Here is a 26,538-nt window from a genome sequence, read left to right as displayed (position 1 = left end):
ACAGTTTTTTTTTCTTCCCATTGTCACTAAGTGCTAAAGGGGTCATCCCATTGTTGGAGTTTTCCCTCTAATATCCCGGTGTCTTTTCCCTATGAAATAAAGTGCCTTGAGGTGGCAGTTATCATCATTTTTAAATAAAACTGAACTCCGTTTAATTGACAGGCTTCATAAACCAAAATATTTAAATTTGATGTTATGGTGATGAACACAGCAGCTTAAAACAGCAGCTTTATGAAATTCCTCAGTTATAAAATCATACAAGGTCTTGGTTACAATAAGTAGGACTGTTGCATAGCAGCAATCTAATTAATCTGAAATGCTTGTTAAGCTTGCTGAACAAGTTACATCTTGCTAAGACAGTCAGCAATGTTTCAGATATTTCAATCACATTAAATTATAACAAATTAAAGTAAACTATTAAGATATTAGACAGGCACAGTCTAGGTAGTTATTAAAATTAAAACTGGACATCACTCCAGTTACCATAGAGTATAATATAACTATAGTAACCATCTTTTGTTTGTTTGTCTGTCTGTTTGTTTTTTTAATTTAGTATTGAAATGGAATGAGTTTTGAATTCCAATCAGCGCAAACCTTTGGTAATACTTGGCTATCAACACAGACACAGATGCCTTCAGACACCATAGAAGGATAGTCATTTCTTATTTCTTCGAAGTGTGCTTGAAGTCGATCCAAAGGGTAGTTAGTGAATTAAAACAAAGTGTCTGTGGATGAGTCCACCTGTTCGAAAAAAAAAAATTGGCAGGTATAGAAATATTCACTAGGAAAAAAAAAAAAATGACCAGATTTACATCACTCTGACTCAGAACCTCATAGAAGGATGTTACTACTACAGCTGGAGCTTGTAATGTCCCCACTGAACAGTATGGAGATCATAAGGTGACACTGATATAGGAGAACAGTGTTAAAGAACATGATGATACACCACCATCAATTATGGCAAATACATTCACTGGATCAAGTGTGAAATATGTGGCAAAACTTACAAAAAAGAAAAAAAAATCAATGCTCGAACTGTACCACAAAGCTAACTAATAAAACCCACTATCACAATCATGAAAGCTAATTAACTCAGCCATACCATTGCAAAATAAATGATGGGTCTTTAACAGGTTGAAAGCTGGGATCGAGAAAGCCCTAAAAGATGTTACTCATTCATTAGGATGCTGTGATAGACAATTGCTAGATGGAAAAGAAATACAAGGCTTTAGAATTCACCAAACAAAAGTCTCACAGCTCTGGCTGTTAGGCTAGTGGGACACAGAAGAGAAGCAGAGGCCAAGAAAATAAATAGCCTGGCATGAAGAGCTGGGCAGCACCAGGACCTAACATGATCCACTCCTGCTGGCTGAAGAAGGTGACATGATCACCTGGCAGCACAAGGAAGTGTGCTTTCTCACCCAGCCTGGCTAAGAAAGACCATGTTTTTTTTCATGAAGAATCCTCACAAAGGTACAACACTTTCAACATACTGAGTGATAACCTGCCACTCCACAACATGAAGGTTTCTGTTAAGTAACACAGGAAGCAACACTGAGTAAGCACAGGGATTAGAGCATGAACAAAGCTCAGAAGGGCATTGGAAACAACAGGATCAGGGTTAGAAAACCAGCTACTGCTCAGTAAAGTAATCACCCAAGAGTGTGACTAGGCAAACTAACCTATACACTTCCTGAACTAACTACAAATAAGTCTATGACTTAGGTTTACTAACAACCACAGCTGTTCTACATTGGCCTAAGCCTTCTCAGCCACATCAAGATCAAGAGTGGGCATCGATACACAATCATTCACCTCAGCAATATCCAAAATATTCAAACAGGAAAAGTGCACTGAATCTTTTTATGTCTGAATTATGGGGGCAAAACTGATCATAATATCTAACATATGGTCTTATCTTTGGTCAAAGGGGTTACCCTCCCTCTGGCCAAACAGTTCTTTGTCTTTCATGGCCAAAATATTTTGAAGTTGAATCAAAATTGTATGTAAGGTGTGTAAAGAAAATTTAGATAAACAAATTTTAATTCAACGGTGCTACTGGACCACATGGCCTCCCCTACAAGACAATGTGTGCAACTTCACTACAAAAGCTTTGCAGAATGGCTTTAGTAACATGAGAAAGACTTCAGGGCATTTGCCTGGCCTCAAATCCTAGTGCTGGTCTGATCTAGTGCTTCATGTGGAAGCCCACAACGCAACATAACCATAACCAGAATCAAAATAGATTCAAAGTACTCATGTTTGACACCACAGGATAACTCCAGAAGTCCCACTTGGTGGATCTGAGATGTTCTAAATGCACATGAAGGACTTGCCCAAAAGAACATTGGTGATTTAAATATTGTTGTTGTTTGGTATAAAGGTGTTTGCTAAAAAAAAAAGTCAATAATATGTGTAATATGTCAGATTTCACTCTTGGTTCACACATGAACTGCAGGATATAGGCAAACAAAGACACAAAAAATGCTTAGCGAACGCAAACAGACATAATTACAGGACTTGGCTGTGATTTTCTTTTACATGTTCACAGCTCTGAGACCTACACTTTTTTTGTTCTTCTTTTTAAATGGTATCAAAACAATGGGAGGTCTGGCGATTACATTCATTTTCACTGCACGATTTCTCCGGCAACTTTCAAAAACTGGCAGAACATGCGGTGGACATTGTTGTGCTTTTCAGTGTTAGAGCTTTCAAAAGTCAAATGAAAGAAAAAAAAAAACTAAGGAAACAAAAAGCAAAGATTTTATGGAGAAAAAGACCCGTGCCTGACTCTGTGGTTTAGCACTTACACAGGGCAGGGGGCAGCGCTGTCTGATGTCAAAGTGTCTGTGCAACCCACTGTCTCATTATCCATTTGAATAATTTGCCACTGCATCTGTACAGACATTTCTCTGTGAAGTAAAGAATGACAAGTCTCAATAAAATAAAATAAAATTGGTCTTTCATTTATATAAAAAAAAATCTAATACTAAGTGACATTTTTAAAAGAAAAACATTCACTGGCATGGACGATAGTAATTAGAGTTGATGGTTCTGGAAGTAGCTGAGTGTTTAAGGCAGTACTTCTCTTTCCAAGCCCTCTGCACCTAAAGGCCTGCTGGTTTTCACTTTGAAGATGTAATCAGGAAGTGTTTTACACCTGGAATGCCAGGTGAGGGAAATTACATGCAATCAACTAGCTAGCAGGATAGAAAGAGGTATTGGTTTGTGTCCTTGGAGTTGTATTCAGTGTTGTCCATGAGATCACAAATAGTTTTACATTGAAAATGTACTGTGTATTGAACATCCTGTTACTAGATGTTTTAGCATTTTACACTTTCATATGATTTGTTTTGAGTTTAGATGTTCCAAAAAAAAAAAATACAGACACCCCAAATAGAATACATATATATGAAGTATAACAATGACATTTGTTAATGACATCCAAACAGATACGGATTAAAATATTCTCACGTACAAAGATGTTTTTTTTTTTGTTTTTTTTTTAAATGCTCTCTTGGTAAGAGATGATCACTAAACACTGACACCATGAAATAACATGAAGAAACATATGCACATTACAACCAGGGAGAATTATGGTATATATTATTAGACTCAAGGTGTGAAATCCCTTCCTCTGGCATTGCTCCATTGCTTAACTAATTATCATGGCACATTAATTTTCTAAACCCCGAAGCCTTTGTTGAGTTTACCCAGTGTGCAGAGCATGCATGTTTATTCCTGTAAAAATGAGGTGTACTACAAAACAGATTAGGAAAAAAAAAACCTATTTGCACAGGGCAGAGACAACACAGAGCTAGCAGCTGTTAGTACTGCTTCATTTGTATTCTGCAGATTGTATCAGAAATTTGGAAAATGTTAATTGGAGACAATGTGTTAAGAGGGAGATCTGGTCTGACATGTAGCCACCATAATGGTATTAAGGATAGATTAATTATTTTAATACGCCCAAGGCAAAAAAAGAGAATGCCTTCCTCAATCCATAGAAATACCTAACAGATGAAAAAGATAGCAGTGAATGCTAAACATTTACTTGTAAAAAAATATGCTGAAGTGCCTTTCAGTTTACACACTGAAATCAAAAGACGCAACTTTACATCATCCAACAGTGGACATGTTGACAAAGCCCTCATTTATTACAGATTCCCAGCCCAGCATGCATGGCCCCAGTGTGACGCTGATTAGAAGGCTTGTACAAAATACGCTTGAGAACCCTATTTCACCACAAACCTATATTCATTTAGTTCTGCGGATTTATACATCCAGCTATCTAGCCAAAAAAAAATTACAGCATGACATGAGAGTGTATTCTGGCCTTTTGAAAAGAGGGTTAATCTCTCTTTCTTTCGTGGAAAAAACTCTCAATCTTACAGTGACCAGCATGTCTCATATGATGCCTCAGCCAGAGCAATAAATTAAATTAAATAAACCCATTAGTTACAGCAGCCACCTTCTCACCTCGGCCCAGATACTCTTTCATGGTAAGTTGGTCCTTTATAAAGACCAGGGGACACAGCTTAAGACTGTAATGACAAAGTGACCTTGAAACAAAAGATGGAAGGCATGTCCTTGTTCATTACTAACATCAATTAAGACAAAATGTTTACTGCGCGCCACAGCGTCAATGTATTCGGCAGTTGCTTAAAAGTACATATGTGCTTATTCAAAAATCAGTTAGTAGTTAGTTTGCATGTTTTTGTCAGATAGACATAAAATAAATAAGTTGAATTAATAAGTAGAAATTGACTGTTGGGAGATTCGTGCGGCACATATTTTGAAGTCAAAGATTCTTTCATATCGCGTAAATTAATAATGCATATTTTAACTCTGCATGTGAAAAGGTTATGGTTAGGGTCAGGGTGAGGTTGCCAATCACGGTGTGAAAGACATGCAAAAAGCAAAAAATCAGTAGTGAAAACATGTAAAATATCTTGACTTGTTATTCATCCTCTGTTGCCTGATACCAGGCTGACCTTGTTGGATCCCTGACTACTTTACTCACAAATCTGCTTAAGGCTCTTGGCTTGTGTGAAGTGTTTTTCTGGGGTTTTTTTCCCGAGATATTATTCAAATAAAACACCTTCAAAATTGTGGATACTGATTGAATAGTAAGGTGTCAGTCACTGCAATCTAATGTTAAAAGCTCATCAAGTTTTAAAGGCGTTAGTCAGTATTTTATTTTCCTCAGAGGCTATAAAGGCCATTTGAGCTAGCAGCCAATTTAGTCTTGCTGATTTTGATCAAGTTGTAGGACTTTCAACAATGCAACAGCATCTTTGTAGGTTCTGGCATGAAGTATCTTTGGAAACAATGGCATTATCTGAAGCCACACACCTAAAATCTCATTTTTTCAAACTTGCAATAGAATAATTTATCAACTATATCCCAGCTGGCATAACACAACAAGGTATAAGGGAACCTATATATAAAAACTAGTCATAGATTCTCTAGAAAAACAGTAAAATTGTGCATAAAGACTTCAGAATGTATGGGATTTATAATTTAGAGCTTTTCTGGATGTCCAATCAAAGATGGGAATATCCCTTTGAAGGCCTCCATAGTCTGAACTATACAGCTAAAATTAAAGCCGGTCACACAAATTCTTCATGGATATTGATGTGCAGGTTGTTCCTATGCTGAAAGGACGACGTGTTACAGATACAGGCCAAAGAGGGGCTAAAGAGAACGACTGAAGAGCAAAAGTAATACAAAATAAAGTATACAAATGACCAATGGTTGGTGTAATACGTTACAAAAAATATATTATTGTAACTGCATAACATGTTTTGGTAACATAATATCATTTTATGCATTGATTTACTAAATTCAGTAATCACATTACAGCTAAAATTATGTTCCTATTGTATCAAAGGTTCGTCGATTACCTAAATGAATGGACAGAAAAAAAAATCAAATATGCCTTTTTACCAGCACACTTATGTTACAATAACATAAAATGGCAAGAGTGGTGCCAACTGCAAGCAGAACAGTAGCAACTGCATTACACAGACAGCACAACACTGGCTCCTAGTAAGCAACACAAAGCTTGTGAAGAACCCAGAGTTTTGTTAAGGCTAAGTGTCTGCCAGTCCCAGACCAGTCCCAGAGTCTGATCTTCAGTAGGTAACAACGAGAGTGATGACCAGCCACCCTGCATTGCAGCCTCCATTTCTACCTGTATATGTTTCAGTAGAATCCCAGCGGCAATAACTTAAGTCTCTGAGCTCGTTTTCAGTTTTACTTTGTGTTGATGGCCTTGTCTTTACTCTTAACCCTTGTGTGGTGTTCGTATTTTTGTTACTCAGCCAGTGTTCATGGGTCTGGTGGACCCGCTAGAGTTTTGGCTTTCCAAATTAACACTATCAAACAATTTTATGTTAAATTACTCAACAGATGTTTACTTCATCCCAATTACAAGACATATGAACAGCAAACATGGTTAATTTTTTCCCTTTACCTTTGTTAGATCACATTTATGAATTAATGTGCTTCTCGTTTTTCTTTTATATAAAATGTTATAAATAAATCAGTTATAATCAAGTGGAGTGAGTGGAAAGACACAACACATTTACACGTGAAAAAATAATTAATTGTTTAATTTTTCTTTTGAAAAAAACTGAACACGGGTCTCACAGACCCGAACACCATACAAGGGTTAAATGCTAAAAAAAAAGATCACATGTACATGATCATTAGAATAGGGACTGATGTCAGTGTATAGGAATGGGGCCTAAGATTTATATTGTTAACTGTTAATTATGTAACAATACATTTCAAGTTTTGCTACAACAAGTAACTAGAAAACAATATAAGTAATGTAGCCAATTACTTTCTCAGGTGAGTAGTTACATAAAATAATGTTTTACTTTAAAAAGAAAACAACAAGTAATGTGTGAAAAATTATTTATATATCACCCACACCATGTGGGATCTGACCTGTAGTCTCTCATGTGAGGGTTGAAATGACAAATTAAAAAGCGTCATACATGGAGGTGTGCTTCACTGCACTCTCACAGTATTGACCAGCTGGCAGTGAGGATGAGGTACCCACCATTTGGTATTTGTTAAGCGCCTAAATAGGCTTTTTTTTTTCTTCTTTTTTTAAGAGGTCAGTGTCTTACTAATCAGAAGCAGTACAGTCAAATCCAATAATTTAAAGCCTTTAAAATAGCAAAGCACTCTCAACTATATTGAAAGATAAAAATAGTGTTTCTTTATATTAAAAGTCATAAATATATTCTTTCAAATAAAAGCAATAAAAGGGCTAAAATGAGCCATTAAGTGTCAGCCAATGAGCAGTTTAATAACAGTCTATTAATAAATGAAGGATGGAAATGGTTTACTTGGTCTTTGTCTTTTGAAAGCAGAGGAGTTCTTATTCTTATCTTACTAGTGCAAGCTCAATGTAACATAGCCGTTATGAATCTTCATCACAGTTTGGACGAATAGGTTTTTATGGCTGATAAATTCTAAAATGAACCCTTAATGAATAAGGGAATAAGTGCTAAAACATGTGCACTGTTATTGTAACCTTTATAAATAAATTCTAAATAAACTCTGTGTGTTTACATATTAAAAATGTGTTATGTATTTAAAACGATTCATTAAGCCTTATTTTTTTATGCCGTTAAAATGTGTTGTGTTTGCTTGTTTTGGACCTGTATGAGACATTCTGTGAAATCCAAATATAGGGAAAATATGTATAAAATTAAAACACATTACACGTGATTATTTTTGAGTGCAATATCACACAGTACAAGGTGAAAAAGTAGTACAAACAGGTTAGCTCACATTCACATTCCACAGTTTATCGTTTTGATCTAATTTCACAGCTACAAATATAAAATGAGTTCATGTTCATTTCTTTCACTGTTCTAATTGAGCTTCCCAGAGCTTCGCCTTTTTTTAAGCGGAATCATTCCCACGTTACAAAATAACTGAATAACTGTATAGCACTATAAAATCACACATTACTCTTTTTTTTCCAACAAAAATATTCTCTCATGAGATAAAATATTCATATGGACTGGCTTTGACTAATGCCGGCAAGCTGTATACTTTTGTTGTAAGTAAACTGTATACAGTTCATCATAGACAGTGAGGAACTGCATGGCTCTGAGAGCAAACAATGCTCACTTCATCTTACTAGTTGCAGAGTCTATTCATTTAGTCCAGTGTTCACTAAGAATATGATATTTTAAAGGACACTCGTGTTGTTAGGTTTAGGCAACAAATGTCCTAAAGCCATAAAACAATGACCATTTCGATAGGCTCTTTATAAACCTCTGTTTTTATTTTGCAATTCTGTCTGTGTCTGACTACTAAATCTCTCAGGAAAACAAAAGTTGATTCAGGAAACAGAGGAAAAATGTCTCTGATAGGAGACAGTGACAGCATATTTTCTATTTGTTGATTTTAATATTAACAAGTTAGATAGTTTCTTTCAGTTTATATAAAAACATAATAAAACAAAATAATACAGAAACATAAGCATAATAAGTTAGCACCTGATTTTACTTGTATCAACACATACTGAAGAACTTCTATCGGCTGTATGGGCTTCATTATAAACAAAATTTAAAAAAATAAACTAGGGTTCTTTCCCCTAATGTTTTGTGCTCCCTGTACACCCCTGAAACCAAGCTCTTACTTTAGCTACTAATTTGCACAAAAGGAGTTATTACTCCATAAAATAAATAAAAGAAATTGACTTTACCTCTTTAGTAAATTTTCCTTTTTCTTAACCCTTATTTATACACGAGTGTTGAGCCTTTCTTTTTTTTTTTTTTGTGCTCTGTGTTGTTGACAGTAGTCTAGGTGTAAAAATGTACTATCCATATTCTGTTTTGTTTTGCAATAATAAAGAATAACAGGCCATAGTTTGTATCAAATTAGACAAAATTAAATAAAAAATGATGAACAATATGTTCTTTATAGACAAACAAAAACACCCTTACTCCAATTAGACACAATATATTATGTTGTGATTAAAACATTATGTTGGAACCAAAACATTCAGTTATATAAATTGTTACCAGCTTTGCTGTTTATATTATTAATCATAGAAATGATACAAATACATGTCACAGATTGTGCAAGAGAAGAGTTGGTTTTATGGTTGAGAGCAGGTAAGAGCCTTATTAGAAAAGCAGAACTCGTCAACTTTCTCCTAAATCTCTATTACCAATAATCCAAATTACCCAGGAAAAACAATCACCTCCTGATATAGCAATTAGCATAATCCCTAAAAGCCTCCTTTTGCATTCCATTGGCTTAATCCAAGTCTCAAAGGAGTTTGGCAAATGCCACAGCTTGTGTTAATGACTTCCAATATACCAAACACATACTGCATCAGCAATATGTTTCAACCAAGTTATAAAATCAAAATAATAGTGAGAATATTCTCTCACTATTCAATCCTTTTTTTTTTTTTTTTTTTTTTTTTTTTTTTTTTTTTAAATGACATCAGAAACAGCAGTATGCGACATTACGTGATGGCAGAGCTTCAGTTCATCCTTTGTCATTTTTTTTTTTTTTTTTTTTTTTTTTTTAATAAATAGGACAGGGGGAATGAATGAGAGAGAGAGGGGGAGAGAAAGAAAGAAAACCCAAGGGGAGAAGAGACGGTGAGAAGGGGGGGGAAGAGAGACAAAAAAAAAAAAAAAAAACTCCTGGGTCACCTGTATGGAGAAAAAACAAACAAACAAACAAACAGAGGAGACAGCAAACAACAAAGAGCAACATAATAATAGAGAAAACAAAGCACCATCACAATAAACTAGCTAGTCATAGATATCAGTATTTACTAAGTAATAAACGATATTGTGCAGCACGCAAGATAGACAGCGCACAGTGTGCTTTGAGGCAGCAGCCAAGAAAGCTTTAGTCCGCGTCTGTGAATACCCATGTGTGCATACCTGTGTGGATCAGCATGCTTGCATTCCAAAGGTTTCTCCATGTAATGATCTGCTAGGGAGTGTGGGGGGGCCACAGCCCCGTCCTCCAGGGTGTGAAGCGGGTATGGAGGAGATCAAAACTCCAGACATCCAGAGGACCCCAGAACACAAGAGACCATGGAAGACCAACAGAGGGGCAGCCGCGCCACTGTTCCAGTAAGAGCTGAGGAGAGTCCCAGATGAGGGCTCACTCAGCAGCCGCGGAGCAGAAGCCAGGGGGGGTTGCAGTGACGCGCCCGTGAGCTCCGCCGGCCCCCAGCTGCGCCTGAGTGACCGAGCCCTAGGCCGAGAGGCCGGGGGCACCCCACCTCCAAAGGGGCCCGAGCGAGCCCCAGGCCCCAGGCCCCGACAAGCGGCCGCCAAGGAGTGAGCCGGTGTGTACCCGGACGCCCACCCCCAGACACAAAGAACCACCAACACACCGACACCTGAGGGAGTCCGCCACCGGCAGGGGAAGTGGTGGTGGGTGGAGATAGGCCTCCAAACCTTGGAGGCCTATTCAATCCAGCATAGCAACATCTTGACTGTATGTAAGAAGTGTGTTGAGAGCAGTTTACACATCTAATACTCGGCTCATACTTTGTTTCACACTGTGCTAAAATTCGTCTAACGGAATACCCCATGGTGATTTGAGGGAAAGAAAGAGCATGAATAAGTAAACAACATAAAGCGATGAGAAACTTCAAAGGCGGTGGGACAATCACAGCAAACAAGATCCTGGAAGCCAATGAATGTGTTTGTCTTTGTTTGTGACAGTGACTCAGGGGTGTAAACAGAGGAATTAGCTCACACCTCCGGAGTCTCAACACATCACACAGCCATAATTGAATTAAGTCTGTCAGGTCGTTGCTGAACTGTAGATGTTATGAGGAGCACAAGATGCATTTGACTCTAAGGACCACCCCTAGAAACGGTCATTTTTCATTCCCATAAAATACCAAAAATAGTAATTAGTGGGGAAAAAATGGTTTCTAAAAATTATGACATCTATGATTAGCAAACAGGCCAATTTTTATGTTAAGATATTTAATGCATTGTAGCAAACACCTAATGCGTTGCGTTTACCGTCATATGCACTTTCCTTCTTTTCATCCCTCAGCCTATAATACAAAAGAACCCATCAGTTCCCATAGACACATGCTTGAAACATATCTCCAGCGGTTCCTGTATCTTGGCTCTATGTCCATTCCTGTCAAGGTTTTCCTTTTGACTGAACAAATGCATCAGCTTGTGTCTTGAGACCATATCGCTCGCAGCCAATAAGGAGCGTGAGCAGCAAAAGTGCTTCAGGAGATGTGGAAAGGAAAATTGGAATCCTGACAAGTATGATTGACATGCGTATTTGTCCCAAAGGTAGTCTTATTTGCAGAGATTTAAAGACGTCTGTAAACCAGCATTCTGCCGAACAGAGTCATTGTTCCTCCAGACTAGAAGCATATCACGGCAATTCTGTCGCATGCAAATAATCTTTTGGGAGAAATGAATCCCTTTGAGCATAAAATGACTTCAGCTTATACTTTATTTTCAGTCCAAAATAAATAATTTAACAGATGAAGCTATGTCTTTCATTTTCAGACAATCTGTCCATGTTGCGGAACAAACACACAAGCCCAAGTCCTTCCGTCTATCCCAGCAACAGCAGAGGAGAAGGCTGCTGCAAATTGTATCTAGCTGTTTTGATGGACACAAAAAAGTGGATATGAGCCTTTATGGCAAACCATAACCTGGGGCCACTTCATAGCAGTGGAAGGGGAAAAAATGGAGAATTAAAATCTAACCATAAGTAAAATAGACTTCCACTTGAAAGCACTGGAGTGTAGCTACAGCAGAGCAAGAGAAAGAGACAAATGTGTGTGTAAAAGAGGAGGTATGTGCATGAATTCTGAACAGAACCAAAGGCAGGATGAAATTGGCTATACCCATTAACTGCTGAAGAGTTTTTTCGCCCTTCTTCTATATGCAGAAAAGATGAAGCGCTATTACTTCTTCCATAATTCCCATGACACATTACAGATGGCTAGAATAAGATCAAGCCTATCTGTTGTCCTGGAATAAAAGAAGCCTCTATTCAGTCAAAACAAATCACCAGAGGAAAAAAAACCTCTTGAAAGGTAATTCTACACTGAGGTATGTACAGTATGTGTTTATCCACTGTATTAGAATATTTGCTGCAGAAAATATGACACCAGAGAATCATGTTGTAATAGTCGTACTAATTAGCGATTCGGAATAGTTGCAGCTTAGTGCCTGTTCTTTTTGAAATTCAGAGGTCTCACCCGAGGTTAACTAATTCACAACCTGATGATACATGTTGCATAAAATCACACAATAACAGCAAGACGTGTGTTTTGCTTTTAGAACACTGCATTTAGTTAGCGAACATTAACGACACAAAGCCCATCGGAGCATACACAATTTTCACTCTAGCTCCGTTCAGCTCAAAGGTAACAGGAACAGGGGCAGATCTAACGTGGTGGCATGGGGTGGCATGTACCACCTTAAAACAATCCCAGTGCCACCCTAGTTTTGCATTTGTCAGTGTCGTTTATTAAAATTAGCTAGCATTAACACTTTGAGCCTATTCAATTAACACTGGATATAGCCCCCCACCCCCTCACACACACACACACACACACACACACACACACACACACACACACACACACACACACACACACACACACACACACACAGAGAGAGAGAGAGAGAGAGAGAGAGATTATATATTATGCTAATAATCCATGTAACACAAGTTTTCAATTTTTGGTGAAAAATACATCCATTTGTTCATGACAGTGCAGGTTTCTGAAATTTAGGCATGTAACAGTTTGCTTATTTCTTAAAATTAAAGAGTGTGAAACACTATTTCATATTTCAGATTGCGCAGTTACTTGCTGCTACTCTACCTTTACACTCTTATATTCAGCAGCATATTTATAAATTACCAAGGATTGTCCTGTTGCAATAAGAAGTCATTTCCAATACAAAAAGAATGACTTCATCGCTTTGTTGATTCAACAACATAGATTAAAACTCAAGTGTTGTAGACCTATACATTATTGTGTATTAGAGAGACAAAAAAGAAAAGGCTGCTCTTCCCGTTTTTAGGATCCAAAGAGCAAATTTTCTGAGCTATGCAGGATCTGAAGAGATTCTGAAACAAGAAATAAACATGATTGCTGTGGTAACTGGTACCTCAGAGCTCTGTGATCCTTGAGAGTTTAATCAAGTGGAAAGAGGGTGGGCACTGAGAAAGACCTGAGTGAAGCAGTCCTCTGTCTTTACAGCACAGGGGTATGCTGCTAATTAAAAAGTTGAATTCTACAACTGCAGTACTGGCACTGGAGCACTCAGAGGTGCGTCCTTGCGAGTCTTGGCACTGTCTTATCGGGCGTAGGCAGATTATGCCATGTTGGGAATGCGTAGGAGAGGGAAGCATTGCAGCAGCACACAGGCCCAGCTGGAATGGATGGCATCCTGCCTACTCCGGGATCTGGCCCACCGTGCTCTTTCCCATCTCCCCACTGAGTGGAGTCATGGGCTCCCAGTCAGGTGGCAAGAGTCAGGGGCTAAGCTGCCCAAGGAGCAACTGAGAGAGGGAAAGCAGGTCTAAACAAGGGATAAATGCGGGATTTAGACTTTCTGCTGCTTTGCTTGGCCATGGATTCACATCTCCATTACACACCTCCTGTTTCGAATCCTGTCTTATGACCAAAGGTTGCAGGTACGCCAATGCCTATTCTGCGTTACACTCTGTTCCTTTGACGTGCCGCAGCAGCTAAATCAGACATTGTACACTGACACTTCTTCCACTGAGTTTAATATTTTTTTAAAAAAAGGATTTTTTTCACAGTGCAGTCCAAAAAATAGATACGTTCCTTTGATAAGATAAGGTGAGGACTGAACGTACTCTATTGTATGACCTTGGATGAGGTAAAGGGATGTAGCTGTGTAGGATTCACTGATTATAGTGCATTTCTTATGAGAAGTTTGTAAAAGTTGAAAACCCCATTCATTTTAAACCTCATAGTAAGTAAAATAATTAATCAATTAATGGAGGATGCTAAAGTACCTGTCCTGTGCAGCAAAGTGTGAATTTGGATTTTGGAGTGGTGGTCGTTTAGTTACCTTGTTTGACAGAATTTCATTTTGCACTTTCACTTGTTTAGGTTTAGGCACCAGAAGCTACATTAAGTTCAGAAAAATATTATAATTTGGAATGAAAGATGAATCTTCACAACATTAATCTTGGATTTAGAAGGATGGAACTTAGCAAGTACATTTTAATGTGATGCATAGTGATGGTGAACAAAAATAGTTTTCAAATTTCTTGGAATAAAACTTACATCTGCTGGGACAATTATAGAGTTGAAAGGTATGCTGATTTGTTTTTTTAGCACAGAGATGGTAAGGTAGGGCCATCTCCCAAAGATTTATGGGTATGTCTCTTTAGCTTTTATTGCAAAGTGTCATTTTAATAACACAGACATATTACAGCTTCCAAATCTTGGAAAAATGTTGGTTCTGGCTCACCGGTAACCAGTTTATCATATGGTTAAATATATTTAAACATTACAGTCATGCAGACCTGTGTTGAGCTGTTGATCCACTCATGTCATCATTTGTAATTTTCATGAACTTTCTTTTAATTTACAAGTTTTATTTATATGCAATTATCTTCAAAGTTGAATGCAAAACCTGTAGAAAACCTTTGAATTACATTTTTCCAATATTTTCCCATATGACTAAAGGATACATTCTACATTTTGATTAGTTATTTTAAGATAAGATAAGATACCTTTATTAGTCCCACAAGTGGGAAATTTCATGTTAAGGCTGCCGACCTATTGCACGCAATGGCGGTGCCATCTTACCCTCCGACCATACATACATTACACAAAAACATCACATGGGGAAGACAGGTCAGAGAGGTATAACAATGGAAAAAGCACCACATGAGGAAAGATAAGATTTTGTGACTGGGACTGTGAGGAAAACCATTAACTGGCATATACGAGGATTCTTTTATTGTACATCGCAGTATTCAACTTAATCAATTTGTGTTTATCTGTACCTCACATCTAAATTATGTTGTATTACATTATTTTATTATTTATGGGTCAACGAGTCTTACTTTTGGACACATTTCATAGAACAGCTTCACACTTTTCAGGAAATGGATTTCTAGCTGTTTAAAAAGTAATGTGAGGCAGAGCCCACTGGTGGGGCATAGAGCCACTGCAGACTGAGCACAGACGTTCAGAGGAAAAATTTGGCACAAAGCTGAAGGAAATGTGTATATTTTTATTGGGAAATTAAGAAGAATAAATAACATTTTGTTTTTGATTCTCATTTGCAACCTTTATTTGGATAAAATTTGAATGAAATTTAAATATATATTTTTATTGTTAATGAATGATAAACTCTTGAAGTGGGTAGGGCAATAACCCTACACCCTGTGAAGTAGGTCACTCTGACAAATTTGACATCCAGGATTACAAAGAAAACTCAATATGTAACAGGTTATCCAAACATATGGAGGGTAGACACAGCACATGTACTCATGAGGTGCATGTACTAGCACACAGAGACAGAGCTACTTGAAATTTACCCAGCATCTTTGTTTCAGAGTCATATTGATTTTTGATGAATTTCACATAGGATTTGGCTTGAATCTACTCTGTTGATGTAGCTGTACAGCAGACTCTTATCGAATGTTCACCTTTATACATAATACAGATAGGCTGCACAAATTTAATATGAGTCTGCAGGCAGAACTGGTGTGCATTTCACTTTTAATTACCTTGAATCTTGGAATTGCTTGCAAATTGCATTCTGGCTTCAACATTTAACATTATTTAATTACATATTTATCACATAATACACAACATAATTGCTCCATATGATGTTCTTTTTTGCAGGCAGAAAGCTATTCTGATTTGTGAAAAGAGTAATCTAACTACTGACTTTGCAGTGTATTCATCAGTGTGGAACAGAATTACACCGAGCCTCAATAGATGAGAAACCTCATGCTCTCTGCTGTATTATTTGATCTGGATACACATGCTTTTCAAATAGAATTAATCTGAAATGGACAATCTGACATGTTCCAAAATTGTGTTTTTTTTTTCCACTGTGTAGTAGGCAGATACTCCTAGTATTAATATTCTATGCACCTTAGATGTTAAAGTTTGGAAAAATATATCTTTTCTATTTTGGAATTTAATATTTTAACTATCTTTAAATTAGATGCATAATAAAAATTAGACAGCTGTGGGTCAGGTGGTACAGGAGGTCATTGAACAATTGGAAGGTCAGCGGACTGATCTCTAGTTCACGTGCCAAAAAAACCTTGGGCAAGATATTGAACCCCAGATTTTGTAGAAAGAGCTCTGAGTGCTCAACTGAGTAGAAAGGCACTATGTAAGTACTAGTCCATTTACCATTTGTGAGTCCAAAAATGGATAGTTTTCTGCCTTGTTTATTGATACATGAATTTTTGAAGCTTTTTTGACAGCAGTTTAGCATCGTTTTTTTCTTTATAGACTCTTGCTGTGCTTCTCACTCCTCACAAACCCTATTAGTTAACATTAATGTAAACACCATTGTTTGACATTTTGCAAAAGTGACGAAAATACCAAACAGTCAACCTCTCTAATAGGTGCTCATTAAATCAGCGTAAAGTGAATTCCTGCTGAGTGTTTACCCACATCAGACACAAATCTTAATGAATGACTGGTAATCAATTAAATTCTTTAGCACAATTTATGATGCACATATTTTTTTTTCCACTGAAGTACTGTATGCGTGAGCACAGGCAGAGCTGGAGTCAACAGTTGCTGTGTTGGTCACCAAGCATCTAACACTTCCTTTTCCAGCATGGGCGTTTGCACCAGGTTGACTCAAGCTCAAGAGAACAGATAAGTTAAATCCTTGTGGTGATGGCTTATCCTCTTTCCTCAGAAATAGAGGCAGCATTAAAAGTGCCAATTGGCTGATGAAAGTCCTCTGTGAGCAGTAATGATGCCACTACATTGCAAATTGCTTGTTCAAGTAAGCTCAAAACACACTGGAGAAACTATCCAAGAGTGCTAAAAACAAGAACGCGGCACCAGTCCCCAATCTGGGACTGTCTATGGAGGTTTATACCAGGCCTACACTAAACTTGGAAACCTAATCGGAATATCACATGTGGTGGGTTTGAAACTAAACTTTTATAGTCTTGAAAAAAACTAAAAACTTCTTTAACCTCAAATCCAGTCAGAAATCTTTTGCAAAAGAAATGCATGCTTATGCTACAATTTTAGAAAGTTAAAAATCTTCTGAAATATACAAAATGTGTGAAATTATCATTTTCCTTCCAAGTTCTCTATAAAAAAAAAAAGCTTAGTTTTGCATTTTGATCCCTCAAGTTTCTCCAGCTGCTAAGGTTTTAGCAATGGGTTACTTTTCTCCAGTATAAATTAGTATAATTGTATGCAAATTAAGCAATCTAAGAGTATGATATGTTACATTATAAATACGGTATTTTATATTGTTTTGCTAAAACATAGACTATAGGACACTAGATAGATATTTCAGAAGGTATTTAGCTCTCCATATGATCTAAATACTGGAATTGGTGATTGAAAATGCATAGAAAACTGCATTAAGTTCATTTTGTTTTTTTCTTTTATGTGTAATTTTAGATTTAAGTGGTTAGGTTATGTACACCATACATACAAACAGAGTTTAAAAAAAATTAACCGTAATTTACAGACTTTTTTATAGCACTATAGTGAATGATTTCATGGTAACACATTGTTAATGTAGTGTGTTTTTTCTGTGTTTTTTTATTCATAGCCTATTGGTTTGATCAGACACAATGATTAAATAAAAATGTATACCCTTTCAACGTAGATTGACCAACATATATTTTCTATACTTCAACACTTACATCACTAAAGCTATGAAGAGTAAGCAAACCCTAGTGGTTATCAACTTGGAATATCAACTCAAGTTTTGTTTTAAATCTAACCATGCGCTATATGGAAAAAAAAGTCTTGGGCCATACCTCTTAATCTTAGCATTCAGGTGTTTTTAGTCCCTGTGCCACAGGTGTCTAAATCAGCCACACAGCAATGCAGTCTGCCTGTATGAGCATTTGTGAAAGAATGGCTCATTTTAAAATGTTTACTGAATCGAGTTTGGCTGTAATAAGATGCCACTGCTGCAACAAGTCAGTTCCAGGAAGATTTTCCCTCCTAGATATTCCACCAACAACTGTAAGTGGTATTATTACAAAGTGAAAGTGTTTAGGAACCAATGCAAATTAGCCACAAAATGGCAAACGACATAAAGTTTAGAGCAGGATCGCCAAGTACTGAGGCGTACAGTGTGTCTCCAGTGCTCTGCTGTCCATGGACAGTATAAAATAAATACAAGCTAATGTGGAAGTGCATTAAACATTCATTCTATTTCTCGGCCACTTGACGGCAATAACTGTGGCTGCAAAAAGACAGCTGGACCTATAGAAGTCATTGTGAAATTAGCTTTCTGTCAAGACCCATGTAGAAACTTTCATGTGGAGTTTGAAGGGTCAGTCACTCATTTTGGACGGAAGTTTTATTTGCTCTAACCATGGTTCAGAGATTAAGGATTACGAAACGGCATGCTCATTGGCTAACAAAATGTAAATCACAAGTCATTAGCCAGTAAGTGTATGGTTCAACTGTGAGACCCTCCCTTTTTCTTGACCACGATTACAGAAGTGTTTATCTCAAGACTTCAAAAAGAGGATATCAGACATCAACAGGTGACATCACGGTAGCTATATTCAATTTTTATACTATGTCTATGCAGCTCGATCAATAACTATTCAATTCAGTTCCTCCGCTGCTTAGCCATAGGCCACAGCTTTGTAGCTGTAATAAGTAGATGGTCCGTTACATTTGTCTATATGAGTGCATTCCTTACATTTCCTACAAAAAAAGCTATTTTCATTCTAAATGAATAAATGCAAAATATATCACTGAGGATGGATACAACTGACTATTGTCTGTCAATTAAAGTACTACATTGCCTAGATGCATTCTTATTGTGTGTAAGAAATGGCAGGGCCTTATTTAGCCCTGCCATTTCTGTCAAGACAAAGGGTCCTTTAACTAAAAAAACTTTTAAAAAAAACCCCGAAAACCGGTGAAAGGCTTACTAAATTCTAATATCAAGGCAAGATACACAAGGCTTTACACTTTTGTTTATGAACTGCTTGAAGCCAGCAGGAAAAAAAAATACAAAATATGTTCCTGCTGAGAACCTATGACTCCCTTTGACTGTGGTTATATCCTTGTTTTTTTTTTACATTTCATTCTGAGTGAAATCATTCCAATTAAAAATGTTGTGTCAGCTCTTTTCACAGAATATGGCTTTAATAAGCTCTGGTGTTTACATGCACTGATGCAGAACAGTGTGACATGTATAAAAGTGATGAATATGTTAAGCATCTTTTCTCTTTCACATGTGTTTGATCAGCTCCCTGAAAACGGATATGTATCACTTGTTCAGCACAGTTTGAATTCAAAGGAAACTCTGCAATGAAGAAGTTCAGCTTGGAAGCTGCTATTTTTGGGACGTGGAGAAGCAGATGTCCCCACACATTTACAACATGATCTGTCCTGTGCGGAAGGAATGCAGCCAGAAAGTAATCACGATCAGTCATTGACACTGGGCATTTTTTTTTCTTCGGATCAGTTTATTAAAAGGTTTAAACCAACCTTGTGAAACATCTGGACCTGCTTACTCTGACTTTATGGAGCGTTTTTATTATGCTTGGGTGTTAGAAGCAATTACAATTGGTGTAATGTAAACACATGTATTAGCAACGATTTTGGTAAGATCAGAGATTAATTTGATTCTAATATATATATATATCTGTTATCAGAACACAGATGTCCAAGAGATTTTCCTGGGATGATAATGTTTCTTTCCAGCAGAGTTTATTGGTCAGTAGATAATGGTTTTCATGTGCATTAACCTGCTGTGTTGAATGTAATATACTCTAGAGTGAGTTACGTGTTTGGCATAAGTTAATATTATGCTCCAACAAGTAAATTACCATTACTGTAGTCCTAAAACTCCACAGTTAAACATCCAAACCTCAAAACTTACTTAGGGTTAGCAAGATTGTGCCTCCAACAGACTCATGTAATTATGCATATGACCTTGTTTTACAACATGCCCTATTCTGTAAGAGTGGTTGTAAAGAAACATTGTATAACAGTTGAAATACCAGAAAAAAATGGCTGTGTACAAGATAACATCTGTAGCAAGAGTTTACTAGAGCTTATATTCATAGATGTACCGCAGAGAAAAATCTTGGAATTTTATCTGTCATTTTTGCATGATATACCAAAAAAGCTAGTGCTACCAGTATTTCCAAACTAAACTAGAGACATGCATTCTGTGTCCTGATCCTGGCATTTTTTTATGTATTTTAATTTCACAAAATTGCATGAAAAAATATCAAAATGCATAGACATCTGTAAATGTAAAATGTACCTGTGCAATGCCATGATATGACATAGGTAGTTAACAAAAACAAGAAAAACACAAACACAATCGCAATTCATTCTAAAGACACTTTAACAACATTTGTAGGATATGTGTAGAAAACCATAAAGCTCTGTTATCTTGTATTTGTACCAGCCCTCGGCAGAAAAACACATGGTCAGAAACTAAGCCCAGGCATTTCATTATGTACTTATAGGATGTCGTCAGACTGATATATTCCTTATAGATCTTCTATCATAGCTGTCAAAATACAGAGCAGGTGTTAGTGAGACAGGCCCAAATTTATGAATTCCATTTTGTGAGATTACTGGTCTCATTCAACTACAGCAATGTCAAACTGTTGCAAACATTAGTATGTGATCATAATTTCACTTCCATTAAGTGCGCATTAGCCAGAGCATTACCGACAGGGAAGAGAGAGGCAATATAATACATCATTTAGTGTTTAGAAACAAACAAACTTTGCCTGAATTAATGTTTAAATCAATGACAAAAGGGTGACTCAACTCGTGATTAAAGCATATATCTATTCACTTTGACCATCGAAGCAAGTCAAAATCACACCCTTCTCGATGAAGCCTATCCATCGACGTAAAATATTTCTTGCGTGTTTATTTGTGTCATTTTGAGGTGAATGTTCAAAATGAAATGCCCCTTCAGGAATTATTTAGCCCAGGGGCCCTAAAACACACAAGTGCATTTATTATTATTTATGTGAGCATGTCATCCTCCTGTCTAATGAGCCTTTCACCGTAAGCATAATGAAACAGCTTGCATTAGCACAGGATAAATGAACAGCCTGAGAGCTCCCATGTCTACGCAGTGAGATGAAAGCAGATGTTCCACAACCCAAACACCAGTGTAACAGACTTAGATCTACAGAGGAACAGAAGGGACTTTGAATCAGTGTCATTCTCATCAGCTCATTGACTCCATTAGAAAATTCCCCTGGTCAAACATCATTATGTGAAAACAACGCCTAACTGAGCCATGACCAACTGACCATGAATGAACTCCTAAATTGATTTTTTTTTCTCCTATAAACACATTAGTGATAAACAGGTTCTTCACTGGCAAATAAACCTGGAGTCAAAGTGAATGTCAACTACCACACATGAAAGGTTGTGTAAATAATTCTCACATAACCGAGAACTGGTTGTAGTGGAAACAAAGAGTGTTTCAAGAAATCAAGCTTTTATGGTACTATTAGTCAAGTAGATGGAAGGACAATAAAAGAAAGCAGTTGCTACAGCAATTCATGGTTTCATTTTATTGGTTTTATGTTTTGACTCATAAAATCAAAATATAAATTGACATATATTTAAATATTTGTGGGATATCTTTATGTAATAAGCAGTATACGTACAAAAAAGTACAATCTGACCCTTTTTTTTAAAAAACCGGTAACGCTTTTGTGTGCATGGTTGTGACTGTGTACAGAATTGTAACTACATATTTTCACAGTCAAAATGTAAATGTGAAAATTTCTTACAATTTATCAACGATGTATTGTTTATTTATGATAGGCTTTCTTTAATCTTTTTTTTCGTGATGAAACTGAAACACACAAGTGATGTGTGTTTCAGTTTTATTGGTCGATAAAGGGAGACAAATGGAGCCCCAAATTGGCTCTTTCAAAATAAATTAGCTAAATTGTAAAAATAAAAATAAAATGTTGTATAAGATGGATATAAATAACTTAAAAATCTTAAAAATATATGATGATGATCCCCTGTCTAACCTTTAACCTCCTGTGTGACAGCACATCCACTGGTATATGGCAGACACCAGGTGAACAATGTATAACTCTTTGCTATTTTTAATACTATTGTGGGTTTTTAATGGGATTAAATATGTTTTCATTATAAACTCTATGATAAAGCCGGGGAAAGCTTCAAATAAAAACAGTAAAACCACGTCTCGTTTTTGTCTGATAAAAAGTCATAGAACTCACTTAACCCATGTAGTAGAGAAGGAGAAGAATTCAAATTGATTCTTTTAAAGGACAGCATCATGTTTTAGACAAATGTCATAAATCGTGTATTACTGGTACAGAAACCACTCTCTAAAGCTGCTCTATTCGATTTTTCCGACACTTTCAGCATGCCGTTGTCTCCAGTGTGTATTTATGAAAAATCGGTATAGAGAATAACAGTGCGACGTTTTCCCTTTTAGGCTCTGCTTTGTAATTTTAGCGTAAGTAAGCTAATGTAGCTGAAAGTGCAGATTGACAAGTGGAAAAGTTTTGCCGTGATGGCTGAAATTATGTTCCGTGAATGGGATTACATGTCATCTATACACGGTCATCTATATACATGTCATTTCTACACGGAAAAATTAATTAACTAATAAAGCATGTACGCCTGCATATATAATATATATATATATGCGTGACCTTCTACAAACAACTGCACGTGATTGAAAAGGTAACTCACCTGTACCAGTCAAGCCCCTTTTCGTAGTTCCTATCAAAGAAATGTGGCTCATTTCCAACTGCTCTGACATCCGGGTGCACCCTGAGAGCCTCCAGCAGGGCTCTGGTTCCCCCTTTCTTCACCCCGATGATAATGGCTTGGGGAAGTTTCTTCTCTCCGTAATCCGAGGTGCAGTTCACCCTGAGTTCGCTGTCCGTGGTGCTGAATTCCTGGTGCTCCCTCTCCAGCGCAGTGGTATGATACGCCGCCGCCGATTTAGTTGGAGACGGCTGAGTCCTAATCCACTCCACTGTCCTTTGTTCGGCCTCGGCATGTTCTTTCGCGATGGATACCGGGGTTGTTCTCTCGGATTCGGTGAATTCAGAAAAGCCCTGGGAAGTGGAATAAAGTTTCTCTCTCAATGTCACAAAAGTTGTCTCCTCTGTCACCAGCCTCCCCTGATACACATAGGTCTCTTGCAGAGGGAACTGCAGCGAGTTGTAGCAGCTCATCAAGCTATAGAACAAGTAGGTGACAGACAGGGAGAGGGTGAACATGAATAAGATTTTCCGGGGCACTTTAGAGGTGAAAACCGAAGTGCTGGACCAAAATGCCATCTCTGATAGCAATGATCCTCTCAAAGAAGTGGTCAGACATGTTTCCACCCCGAGTCTTGCATGGACAAATTCAACAGCAATAATCAGTCACTATCAACGCTGCTCCAGCTAAAAAAGCGTGAAGCTGGACCAAACCACCCTAATCCAACCAAACCGCATATTTATAAGGATAGCTGGAACTAGACCGTAAAAATTCCGAAGGAAAAACAATGCGTCCCTTTTCTCGAGTATCGATTTCTAATTCCAAGGCTGACAGACAATGTCACAATTTATTGGACTGAACTTGCAGATATGAGAGGCTGGAGGTCTGGCGTCCTTCCAAATTAGCAGCCTGACTGGAACTGGGCAGCGTATGATGGACGAAATCCTGGCATTTTGTGAAGAGAAAAAGAAAAAAAGGCAATGAAAACCAGAGTGTTTAAAGTACGCTTCTTCTCTTCAACCGCTCAACCCGAAGTCCAGTCCCGTCTCCCACAAAAGAGTAGATTCCCATCGGTGGAGGCAACCTACAAAGCCACTAAATCTTTCCAACATGAGGCAGTTTGGCGCGCAATCCTTTACGCGTCCCTTTATTTACTTTGCGTAGTAGAAACTCGGTTTCCTTTGTACCAAAGCATCCACACTTCCCACTGACTACAGGATGCTGCTCGCCGTCCTTACGCCTTCTCACATTGGTAGGATACTACGATGTGCGCATCGGCTGGGTGAGCTCATCTGAGCTGAGGCACTACAGAGCCACACAGCACAACTAGTGTGTACACCCACTTTTCCTCTGTCCGTGCACAAGTAGTGCTAGAAACGTCAGATTTCCTAATCTAAGGGAGTTGTGTGGGGGGGAAAAGCTCATCTTTATTCCTTTATAGAACTACTCGTGGAGATATAAAACTCGACACTAGAGTATGCGAGAGCTTATTGCAGTGTGATTTGCTCCATATAAAGTTCACTGTTAAATTCAATATCAGAGAGATTATTTTGATAGAGGTTATTTTTTACAGAAAGCTCATGTCTGCACCCTGCTGGTTTTTTGCGGCGCATTAATTTACAAAAGAGGAGAGAATGTGTGTATGACGGAGAAAGAAACGGAAACAAAGTTTAACCTGATACATGAGGGGAAACAGATATTTAGCGTTTTTAAATTAACAACGCTGATGGTGAAGTCACATTTCTGAGTGAAAGAATCCAGGCAGAAAACAATCCCGCGTTTTGCATTGTGCTGAGGATGTTGCTTAGGCGTATTATTCACTGAATTTATTATACATGGGCTGCAGACTATAATTACTGATGAGAATATTCAGTAGACCTTAACTTGTACACTTTGTTGCCACAATATGAGGATCTAAAATTGCATGCCACCGAAATGTCTCCCTGTATTAGAGAATCTCATTCATCACACACCTCCAACACACCAGGAGAGCCATCGTCACAATAAGTACTGGGTCACAAACAATTTGCAATGCCTGCTTCTCAGAACAGCGCGCCCCTGCTATATTTAAAGATCTCTGTGTCGTAATAGGAAAAAATATTTCTATGTATATGTTGCTTGACCAGATTTGTCATTTCTAATGCTTGTAGCTGGCTGGGCATGCAAACCAGGGGTGATACCAAGTCATATTATAGTGTCGGTAAAGGATTGCAGTATAGCAAAGGAGCTCTTTAATATTCAGCCAGTGCATTTCCATTAAATAAGAATGAAAAACTGTGATAATGGGAGCTACTATTACACACAAAAATACATGTTACCATGACTAAGGCTTTTGCAGGTGCTGTATTAGTGTAAAGCTGTAATAATTTATACTTTTGTTACAAGGTGATGTTAATTGACATTTGGACAAACAATGTGATTATCAATATGAATAATAATCCCATTGTCATATTAATCAACCTACAAAGCCAAATCTGTAGCTCACCTTGGGTTTAAGAGTTGGTCATTTTGGTTGTTGTGAATGTTTGAGGTCTAAATATTTACTCCTGGTTAGAAAGATACACGTAGTGACTGGTTGACATATTGGGTCATGTATTTATTTCAGCAGTGAGTAGGAAGCAAAAACTCGGAAAGAGAAGAATGAATTTTGTATTGAACTTTGCATCCATAAGATGACCAAGCACATTGTCAGAAACATAGCGGTTATACTATTAACTCTTGGGTGTGTAACTAAGCAACAGCTTGCTATCAATATACATTTATATGAAAAAATCGGAGTTACTCCTTGGAAAATAAACCTCACTTACACAATAGATAGTATCATGAGATTCAATGGGCTATAAGTTGCTGAAATACACACACACAGACACATAAATAAATGTATATGTATATATGTATGTGTGTGTGTGTGTGTGTGTGTGTGTGTGTGTGTGTGTGTGTGTGTGTGTGTGTGTGTGTGTGTGTGTGTGTGTGTGTGTGTGTATGGGTTTTAGTAATTAAAAAACAAAAAAACAAGTAAACCCACAAAGCAAAACTACATGTAAGCAATGCAGGTGATTGGCTGAGTGGGAAGAAAGTATGAACAAGTGTTTAGAGCACAATGGTTACTAGGTGTTTGGCAGTCAAGAGAGTGTAGGAGAGCTCAATGGGTTTGTTGAAATTGTTGTATTCATAAATTGCCACTCAGAGAATCAGAGAGCTCTCAAACACGAACTGCACCGTTTGTGAATTCCCACTGTTATCAGACCATCTACCTGTCTAAGAGTCACTCTGTCAGAGATTTCTGGGCATGTTCAGAATCTCCATGAAGTAGTTGCAGCAGAATTTTTCTTTGTTAATAACAACACAAGTGAAATGGTATTCAAAAGGAAGCTTCGACTTGCCGCTGATGATAAATGATTATCACACGAGCACATGAGAAAATATATTAAGTCATTTTATCTTCCCTTTGTTGTGTCTGTTATCTGAGCCATTCATAAATTGCTCAGACATTGTCTATCCCTCTGGTAACTGAGTGTTCAGATTGTGTCTATTTGCATTTACAAATAAGTGGTTGTTCA

The 26,538-nt window shown here is 37.4% G+C and overlaps 1 protein-coding gene across 1 annotated transcript in view; it reads right to left on the bottom strand.

The window, feature by feature from the left end:
• The window catches only part of hs3st4 (heparan sulfate (glucosamine) 3-O-sulfotransferase 4), a 95,240-nt gene extending 70,954 nt beyond the window's left edge, over positions 1-24,286 (bottom strand). Inside the window, exon 1 of the mRNA XM_004552210.3 lies at positions 22,961-24,286. Within this exon, the coding sequence (XP_004552267.1) occupies positions 22,961-23,556 (596 nt within the window). The 5' untranslated portion in view covers positions 23,557-24,286. The remainder of the gene's footprint in view (positions 1-22,960) is intronic.
• Between the last annotated feature and the right edge of the window lie 2,252 nt (positions 24,287-26,538).

Source organism: Maylandia zebra, linkage group LG4 (genome assembly GCF_041146795.1).
Source record: "Maylandia zebra isolate NMK-2024a linkage group LG4, Mzebra_GT3a, whole genome shotgun sequence".
Classification (NCBI taxonomy): Eukaryota; Metazoa; Chordata; class Actinopteri; order Cichliformes; family Cichlidae; genus Maylandia; species Maylandia zebra.
This window is presented reverse-complemented; position numbering and strand designations above follow the sequence as displayed.